Genomic DNA, 10732 nt, shown 5'->3' on the forward strand with positions numbered 1-10732 from the left:
AAAAAACGGCATGGAAATGTGTGCTAAAAACTGCTCCTGTGCGTTGCTCTATTTGTCACGCGCACTATTTGTTCGCCCACGGACACTTTGAACGATAGCTACCAGCAGACGTAACTGAACTGAAGTTACAAAAAACTCAGAAGTGCTGAAACTCCGCCCATGACAGAGTTTCAAGGAAGAACAACTAAGCCATTTGGTAAAAGTCCTAGTCCTAGGCCCGTATTTGCTTGCCAGCAGAACTCAGATAAACAACTCAAACTGTCCCAAGAAGAAATCTTTTAAAGGCCAAGTCCTCGTCTGTGTCTGTGTGTGTTATGTCTTAGCCTGATGGGAGCCACATGTCGGGATAATTCATGATAGAAGGGACAGCGTTTGTGTTTGTTGACAGTGTTACAATATCTAATAAGATGAGGACTTTCAGTATATGGTACTGTGTATGGTGTTATTGTGCTTGACCATTCATGTTCTGCTTTATTTTTTTTTTACCTGGTTAAAGGTGTTTTCCAACAGGTCATTCTCAGCAGCACGGCGGCTCTTGTGAGCGTCTGGTGGGCACTGCAAACATACAATAGAAAAAATGGGAGACAGTGTAGAAGAACATTGTGGTTCCCAACCTGAATCCCAAGTTTATACACTTTGCAAACATTTAAAAATCGGACCTAAAGTACAAAAATGAAATGTTTCCAGATTTAGTCTTATGTTTTAATGTAGTTGTTGTACATTATATTCCAATATTTGTACTATTGTAAGAGACATTTCTTTTGGGACCTTCTTGTAGAAAAACTGAAAACGGCCTCCATGAGGCTGTACTTCGGCCCTGCGGTGCTTTGAGCTAAAGGCTAACATCAACACGCTGACATGCCCACAATGACAAGGCTAGCATGTTTAGCAGATATAACGTTCACCATGTTCACCATCTTAGTTTAGCCTGTCAGCATGCTAACATTAGCTAATTTGCATTGAACAGACAAAACAGCTAAGGCCGATGGACCAACTGACATGGTCCAAGGGTACTCATCTCAAAATTCATTATAATGACATCTAAAAGCTGGTATGTTAAACAGAACCAAACAAACACCGTAAAACTGAGCCAAAACGTCCCTTTTCTGTACCATGAAACGTTCTGTGCACTAGGGCTGAACGACGAATCGTTTTTGAATCAAAATCACGATTTGAAAGAATGTGAAAAGCTAATCCTGAAGACTACGAGAAATCAAATATGAATATTTAATTGAATGTTTGGTGTAACATTTGGCTTAAAATTTTGTATTCCTCTTTTTAATATTATATGTACTGTTTTTTTTCTCACAAGATATATGCTGGAATAACGTTACAGGTCACAGATTGTTAACAGAAATGCCCTGTTTTCAGTGGATTTTTCATTTATTTTTATATGACTTTATTTAACATATTCGTAGAAGGTGCAAGCTGCTAGTGAACTGAGTTCAGTTCATAGGAAGGTACTTATATTTCTTTGTTGGAATTGTTTTTATTATTATTATAACTTTAGCTTTTGTGATACACGTTCTGTTTTTGACTGTTCCATGCTTATTAAAAGAAAAACACGTATTGCTGTCAATTCATGTTCTCTTCCTTGCATAAGAGTTTTGATGGTGTGTCATGTAAATAATGTATTAAAATCCCTGCAAATCAAATCGTAATCGCTGGCAGATAAATTGCGATTTTGATTTTTCCACCCCAAAATCCATCTCATTCCTTTGTGTTTCAAGCAGCCTGTGAGCATGCAGGTGTCTACATTTGTGCACGCATGCTCCTCCACTTCTCATTTTAAATGCAGCTTGCAGGGAGCCCTGCAGCAAACAGGCCTCGAGCAGAGGAGAAGAGGTTTCCTTCTTCAAACCCTCTAATCAACAATTCTACAGCATGCAGTCGTTCCTCCGGAGGATTCTACAGTTTCAAACTTCTGAGGGAACTTCTCACCCTATTTGTATCCCTCTTAAAAATTCATTCGGTAATGAGGAGAAACACAAGCACAGACAAAAAAAAATCTGCCAAAAAGTTGGCTGAGCACAAAAATACCTTCAGCTTAAAAATAAACCCAAGAACTGTTTGCAATGCTCGCCATACCTGAATAACCACTTGCTCTGTTTTTATCTGTCCAAAAGAAACATGCCGATGTGTAAAGTTCCAATGAACGTGTTTTCTATTTCTCTGAAGCCCGTTAACAATAATGCAATAAATAATAATTGTATTTCTGAGATACTTTCAATTAGGCTTTTAGTCACACATTAGGAGTACAAACAATATTGGCAAGCCAGAAATGATGCACACATTGGAATTACTCTAAGCCCCAGTCAATTTGTGAACATAATACCCTGTGTTAAACAAAGCCACTGAATAATATTGTTAACATAAGGGAGGCTTTTTCATATTTGTAGAAGCCTAAGCCAAGGAATTGATAGAGTGCTATATAGTAAGGGTTGTCCTGCATATCATGATATCAGGTTTTTTTTTTTTTTCTGACCATCTAAAATGAGTTGGAAGAAAATAATTAAGCATAACCCATTATGAAGACAAAGTGTAATCCGCCTCCAGAGACAAATGCAGACACTGTTCATGGTTGCATTTGATAATGCTAACTCAGCTTTTCTTGCAGCTGTTGCACAGTGACCTTTCAGCAAATAACTCTCACTTTTATTGTGAAGCAGCTGTAACAAGGGTTGAGTTATAGTCAGTGAGGTTCAGATTAGGTTAAGCTGAGGATATACAATACGTTGCTCCAAGTTTCTCCAGAGTGGCAGGCGCCTGAAACCTCTAAAGACACCATTTTAAAGCCATTGCTTGACCATTGCTCCGACCATTTTTGCAGACATGCAGGAAGGTTGGATTCGTACCCTGGACCTCTGCGTCGAGGCATAAACCTCTCAGTACATGTGCGCCCGCTCTCCCACTGAACCAACCCGGCCACATTCTGACCATTTTTAAATGAATATTTTTTGTCAAATTGTGGATTTCTGAAGTAAGTAACTGGGGGGTCCTGCATCACCCTATCAGAGTTCAATTTGCAATAATGACCTACTCGCTCTACATTATCTCTGACATATAGAATGGATGTAATCCAGAGATGGGAAGTTGTAAATTGTCTCCACACAAGTTTCTTGTTATTGCTAATTACTGATTATCAGTTAGTTGAGGTTCTCACCCGTGCTCCAGGTATCTCACAGCAGGCTTCCTGAATGGCGAGAGAGGGGTCACAATACAGCATCACCTGCTGAATGTCCATCTAAGGAAAGAAAGACAGAGACAGAGTTTGATATATTTAACATGCAGGTCTCCAAAAATCCTCCGTTTTGTTTGTCTAATAAGATAAATACAGTTTAAATGAGGCAATAAAGAAGGCTAAGAGCCAATTCATTTCTCATTAATATAAGTATTAGGAAAACAATTTATCCCGAGGTTTACATGCATGCATGTGTGTGTGTGTGCGTGTGTGGATGTGTGTGTGTGCGTGAGTAAGTATGAACACTTCCTCCCTATGCTAACAAAATCCCCTGCCTGCTTCCTAACTAGGCTAGTTAATAGATTGTCAAACTAAGTGCTTGGATTACTGGATCTATATTCAGCGTTAATAGTCCCGGCTCACTACAGGCCAATCCTCCTGGGTAGCCCACTCGCTTTTTTAATCACAAATGAACGTGATTGCCTGAAAAAAAACTAGCACCTCAGAGGCATAACGTGTGATCTAAAACACATCCACATAAAAAATACACAGAGAATGAAGGATTGCAGTACAAAGGCCTTTATGGGAGGTCGGTTCACTAGAAATATTTCACTCTGTCCACTTGCTCGAAACAGGGAGGTGTAGAAAAAGACTGGTATGTTATAAAAATTGTATATGTCAAGGGTGTGCTGTTTTACATTATTCAGCAAAGCACTACCATGCTTTTTTCTATGGTACAGATCCCAAAGAGGGAATTTGGTTTATTGAATGAACTTCTAAAACAGACAAGTACCGGTTCGGTCTTCACACAGAGCGGGACTAAAGGTCACCACGCTTTCAAATCATAAGTTTAGATGACATTTACATTGAAGCGGTTAAACTTGATCAACAGCTCTTCAGAAGCCAAGATAGACCAGTAATACACTGCATATTTAATCAAAAGCTCACACAAAGTCTCCTCTCATATCAGAATTTTCTTTCCAGTTCTCTATGGATCCATACCTGCACAGGCCCAGCATCTGAAGCCCGTATGCCCAGCATAGTGTAGCCGTCAGTGGGCAGAACTCCGCGTGGCTCCAGGGGTTTGGTCTCAATGGAGTTGCAATCCACGTGGAGGGAGGCGGCTTCCTGTTGCACGCTGAGGGCCACCTTGTGCCAGCGGAAGTCCATCAGGGCCTCCACCCCCTCCCCGGTGAATACGCAGCTCACCAGGTCGGCTGCGGGTTCTACACCTCTGGCCCGCAGGGACAGGGTGCCATCGGGGCCGTTGAGGTTTACAGAGAGCTGGGTTCCGACACAAGTGCTAATTAAACACCAAACAATTTATTCAGCGTGCCAATGAACTGTATCTGAAGTTGTCTGACTGGTAGTGGCTTTAACAAAGAGTGATATGTACAAGCTGCTAGCACCAAACAAAGCTGTAGGACAGTAGCAGAGATGAGGTAACAGGGAAGACATATGAATTACACACACAAGCAGTACAGCCAATCAATCACTCCTAATGAGGCGACTCGGCCTTCATCCATCATACACATTGAGTATTTAAATCTGGCCTCAGACTCTTAGTGATTATGGGGACTCTGAGGGACTCCAGTGCTTCATCATGGAACCCACTTGAATAACAATGAAGGTGAATGAAAGAGGAGAGTAGAAGATGATGGAGGGAAGAGCGACATAGAGATGGGTTAGCGAGAGAGGGAGGGGATCGCATGAAAAGAAAAAAAAGGGGACAAAAGATGCGTGGAATGAAAGGGGGAAAGAATTGAGAAGGTGTCACGCGAGAGAAGAAATCGAAGGGGAAAGTGGATGACTATGCAAAAGAGAGGAGATTAGAGACAGGAGGAATGAGTAGACAAAAGGCATGATGAATAAAAGCTAAGAGGTCGAGCGAGGAAGAGAGGGGAGATATAGTGATAGGAGGAAAGAGAGGAGGAAAGAGAGGCTGAGGAAGGGGGAAAGAATGCAGGAATGCGTAATGCCGGCAATGGGGAAAAAGAGTGTGCTGCACCTGTGGGTATCCCTGCTGATCAGATATCTGGAAGAGGTAGGTGGTGTCTCGCAGGGCAGCCTTCTTCAACGCCAGGGTGAAGATCAGGGTGAACTCCTCAGGAAGACCATGAGGAAACACCTGACTGGAACACAGAAGTTCAGATTAGTCAGGGACACGTCGCCCCTCCATACGGTGAAACCAAGTACAGGAAAGTTTACGGGGAAACTCTTGATGATCTCATCAGGGTTCCCTTGGCTTGGGCTTGGAGACTGCACATGTATAACATCAAGCCTGTGTTTCAAACTGGGAGCAGAGAGTTTTGACACAGTGGGAATTTACCAGGCAGAACTAGTCTAACAAAAATATGCCTTATATTAACAATGACCACCTCCAGCTCAATCCACCCTTCCTATTCCTTTCTTCTTGTTACAGATAGAGCACCTGAGGGACCCTGCCTTTGTTGCTTCTGACATAGCAGCTTGATTCTCTGGCCTAACCCAATTGGTCCATGCTATAATCAATAACCTGCTGTTATGCATAATTTGATTAGTGAAATTTGACTCATTGATTTTTTTTTTCCCGCTGCTGTTCATGTTACTGACAGCAGTTGCGTAGAACAGTCCCAAGACGCCCATATCTCATTGATTAGGAGCATTGTTATACAGTACGATCTCTTCTTAATATGGCATGTGGCCGTTTTTTTCGGCAGTGCTGAAAATCACGTCGCACTGAAAAGACTTCAGTTGTCCTCAGCTTGTAGTACTTTTCACTTTTCAGATGGAATCCAGGTCTTGAAACAGGCTTGGGCCCCATACTGCTGCCGTGGTTCGGGCTCGGGTCAGGCTTGGACAGGAACTATGCAAATTCACGTGGGGTCAGGCCCGATAATAAGCAGCCCTGAATAAAGTATATCTTGATGTGTGTATGGATGAACAATGCTGGACATGTTACTTTAAAAATGTAACCAATATGTCTGTAAAATATGTGTGTACAGACATGTACAGTATATGCGTATGATGTAAAAACTAATTTTACTCTTTGACAATAAAGACCATCTATCCAAGTTGACGTAAATGCAGTAGTTAGACAGGAAGCTGAAATCACATTCAATTAAGCTTATAACAAATTAAGAGAACTTTTGGCTTCTCACATCTTTCTTTGAAGGCCTTGTGAGCACAGTGACAAAGCAATCCGATATTTCCCTTTGTGATCATCTTTAAATTCTACTTGTTTTCTTTCTCCATTTTCTTCTTTTCTCCCCACACATTGTGACTGCAGCCAGTAGTACAATGCAAAGCTGTGTGTAACCTCCTAGCATTAATGTTCATAGCAGATACAGTCCAGCAAGCCCCATCCGCCAGTTTTGGTCAAGGGCATCTAAGCACACACAAGTAAACAAGTGCCCGAATATTCACTGCATGGATGTGTGTAGATGTATTGAGAGATGAAGGGTTCACAAACAAGCCCAGTGAAATGCCTGCTCTCTGAGATGGCGAACACTTTGAAATATTCTCTCTTGCTCTATTTCTATCTCTTTCTCTTTACGCGCACGCACGCACGCACACACACACACACACACACACACACACACACGCACACACACACACACACACACACACACACACAGAAGAAGTGGGGTGACAGTGATTTATGACTAAGGGATGATCCAAGGGAAAACAGCCAACTACAGGACGTCAAAACAAAGAAAGGATGAGTGGAAGAAAAGGTGAAGAAAAAACGTTCAACCTGGAGGCCTGTAGAGAGAGAGAGAGAGAGAGAGAGAGAGAAAGAGAGCGAGTGAGAGAGAGAGAGAGAGAGAGAGAGAGAGGGAGAGAAGACAAAGCCAAACAAACTATGGTGGGGGACAAATACTTTCTGGGTATAATATGAAAATGCACGAGAGTTTGAAATTACAGTATAGGTAGACAATATGTAGATGGAAAGAGTGTCTGCAAGAAAGAGAGACCTATAGACGGAAGGACGGATAGAGAGAGAGAGAGAGAGAGAGAAATGAACTGATGTTGAGAGTGAAGTGGTTTTGCTGTCGATTACTGACATGAGCTGCAGGGCACAAAACCACTCACAAACTATTGACTTTTAACTCGGAAGTACCTCACCGTGGCCTATTACATTCAGAGTCCTGGCAAAAAAACACGCACATAACCCCACGGACACACACACACACACACAGTAGGGAGATACATCGATATGGGCCATACAGATTCAGATCTAGCCTCTCCCAACCTCTCCCATCTTTAAAACAATACAAGAGAAAGTTACTTCTGCTTTTCTTGTATTGTTTTAAAGAGAGAGGTAGAAGAAAGTCAGCGCAAGCCAGAGCGGCACAGGGGAACAGGGGAGAGGGAATATAATGTTGAAATAGCAGATGTCTGGTATAAAAAAGAGGGAATATCACCTGGAGAGGTGTATAGGCACCATTGTACCAGGTTCTAACTGAGCCAAAACCAATTGCTTTAAGTAGAGACACTTTCTATCCTTGCATGTATCATACACACCATGTAACTGAAACAAATTTGAAACCGCTTGGAACGTACACATATCGTGACTAAATGGTGTTACACGTTGATTTTTTTTCCTTATGGCCATCTTCTACTTTTTGTATTTTAAGTAATATCTACAGCACTTTAAGAAGACATCAAACTGTGCACACACAAGCATAATACCTTAACTCAACTGGTGTATAAAATATACTTTGGATATGGGAATTTGCTGTGCTGCTGCTGGTGCAGTTGAATGTTTCATATCGCCATTGTCATCACTGGCCTAAGCCTTCTAAGGGTTATGGTTCCCTAGTCAAATACTGGGCAAGGAGACGAGTGGGCCACACTCTGAACAAGACTAATGGTCCACAGCTATGCTACCAGCTCTGTAAAGCTGTACGCTGCTTTGAGCTAAAGGCTAATAACAGCATTCTGACTTGGTTACAATGACAATGTTAACATGTTTGGTAGGGCTGGGCAACATCCATCCATCCATCTTCGTCCGCTTATCCGGTATCGGGTCGCGAGGGCAGCAGCTCCAGCAGGGGACCCCAAACTTTCCTTCCCTGAGCCACATCAACCAGCTCCGACTGGGGGATCCCGAGGTGTTCCCAGACCAGGTTGGAGCTATAATCCCTCCACCTAGTCCTGGGTCTTCCCCGAGGCCTCCTCCCAGCTGGACGTGCCTGGAACACCTCCCTAGGGAGGCGCCCAGGAGGCATCCTTACTAGATGCCCGAACCACCTCCACTGGCTCCTTTTGACGTGAAGGAGCAGCGGCTCTACTCCGAGCTCCTCATAGATGACTGAGCTTCTCACCCTATTTCTAAGATAGATCCTGAGGAAACCCATTTTGCCCGCTTGTACCCTGGGCAATTTATCAATATTATATTGACATTGTTATGTCAAGCTAGATATCGTAATATAGTGACCTGACATGAGTGGTGTCTTTTCCTGGTTTTAAAGGCTACATGACAGTAAAGTGATTTCATTTTCTCAACTTTCCAGACTGTTTTAGCTGTTCTGTTATTATTCACTTATTAGTTATTAGTTACTTAGTCATTATATGCACATTACTGATGATTATTATTATCCAAACTCTCATTGTGTAAATATTTTGTGAAAGCACCAATGGTCAACACTACAATAACACCGCTATATCGACATAAATGTATTTGGTCAACAATACTGGGAAATATGATTTTCTACATATCGCCCAGCTCTAATGTTTGGCAGGTAAAATATACCCCATCTTTGTTTAGCATGTAAGTATGCTAACATTTGCTAATAAACACAAAGTACAAAAAAGTCAGGGATTACTAAAGTCAGTAGGATTTTAACCTCTAGGGACAATTAATGTCTTCACAAAACAGTTGTTGAGATGTTTCGGTTTGGACCAAAGTAGTAGTACAACCTACCAACAGACCAAACGACTGACGTCGCCAATCACTTGACCCAATATCACGGCTAAAGAACTGGGCTCCTGTTCTCCCATCTGCAAATATGCAGTGGAGCTGCTGTCATACTAGCTCTAAGGTTGCAGCTGCTCCCAAGTTTGACTCAGAAAAGAGATGAAACAAGAGAGCACGAACAATCACAAAACATTCCCCAGGTCAATAAAGGATGATAAAGCTGGTACAAAATCATTTTTTTGTATTGCTACTGCATGGAGTCAGGCTTGCTACAGCAGAAATTCAACATTAGACTAGTAACCACCTGCATTCTGCTGATGTAAGCTGAAATATTTATGTGAAAAGTACATAACCTCTCCTCGTTGACTCATATCCCCGATATGATTCTGCATTTGTCCTCCTACATGTTTGCTCGTTTATAATCCTTCCGTCACAGAGGCATTTTATCAGTGCCCTCACATTTGTCCTCCCCCTTTGCTTGCATGTCATGTTGTTGATCTCTCAATAAAAAATAAAATTGTGCTTATTAAACAATTCCTGCATCAGAACAGCAGCAAAATGCTTTACGTTTAAACAAATACCACTTTTGCTATGTCATAATAAGTGTTGAATTTATCAAATGCCTTTGAATTCTGTATAATATCTTGGCCTCATGCCATTACATAAAAGAATCCCCTCTCTCTGCTACACACTGTAGCTGCATGAAAGGAACAGGCCCAAAGCAATCAAATCAAATTTAGCTGGAATTAAAATGCATGTGACCAGCTGTGACTGGTGTCCATTTCTCTGTCAGCAACTGAGAGAGACGAGAGACAAGTATCTTCATCTGGCTCTTACTCATCTGTACTAGCCTTGGATTAGCTGAATGAATTAGCCTCTGATACAAAGCAAAACGCAGCTTTTCAATTACTGTACACACGGCTCGCACTCTGGGGATGGGATAAGGGGGGGAGGGGGAGGGGGGGTAAAGTAAGATGCTAAAACTGCACACATACTGTACAGATTTAAGCAGACGGGCACACGCTCGCTCGCACACACACACACACACACACACACACACACACACACACACACACACACAATCACACAACAAGTGCATACATACACTGAGCACTTATTCTGTTACTGGGATTAAAAAAGCATGAAACAAGTCTGAGGGTTTGTTCTTATGCATTTAGTCATTGCCTGGATTTAAACATTTAACCCTCACTACATCTTTAAACTGCCCATCTGTTCTCCGCCTCCACTCTTCTTTTCTAACTATGTGAAAACCATTCCATATAATGCCATTTAAGCAGGCAAAAGGAAACAAACAACTGAAAGCAAATAAAGACAACATTGTGACTAACCGACAAAGATAGACAGTCCTCTCTGATTTGTATCTACTTTTCTTTGCGTCAAAAAGAGGAGGAGATCGCAAAAACTGGTCCTGTGATTCTGTTTCCCTATTTTAAAGTGCCCATATTATGCTCATTTTTAGGTTCATAATTAATGTTGAGGTTGTACTACAATAGGTTTACATAGTTTCATTTTCAAAAAAACACCTTATTTTTGTTGTACCGCACATTGCTGCAGATCTTGTTTTCACCCTGTGTGTTTGGGTCTCTGGTTTAGCTCCAGAGTGAGACATCTCACTTCTACACTATCTT

At 41.9% G+C, this 10732-nt stretch overlaps 1 protein-coding gene across 4 annotated transcripts in view; it reads right to left on the reverse strand.

The window, feature by feature from the left end:
* col16a1 (collagen, type XVI, alpha 1) overlaps positions 1–10732 on the reverse strand; it is an 88634-nt gene that overhangs the window by 49861 nt on the left and 28041 nt on the right. For all 4 annotated transcript variants that reach the window (XM_032535244.1, XM_032535245.1, XM_032535241.1 and 1 more), the window contains 4 exons: positions 5190–5313; positions 4184–4465; positions 3164–3244; positions 487–555 (listed from right to left, as the gene is read on the reverse strand). In XM_032535244.1, coding sequence (XP_032391135.1) covers positions 487–555; positions 3164–3244; positions 4184–4465; positions 5190–5313 — 556 coding nt within the window. The remainder of the gene's footprint in view (positions 1–486; positions 556–3163; positions 3245–4183; positions 4466–5189; positions 5314–10732) is intronic.

The sequence above is a fragment of the Etheostoma spectabile genome, chromosome 14, assembly GCF_008692095.1.
Source record: "Etheostoma spectabile isolate EspeVRDwgs_2016 chromosome 14, UIUC_Espe_1.0, whole genome shotgun sequence".
Taxonomy (NCBI): domain Eukaryota; kingdom Metazoa; phylum Chordata; class Actinopteri; order Perciformes; family Percidae; genus Etheostoma; species Etheostoma spectabile.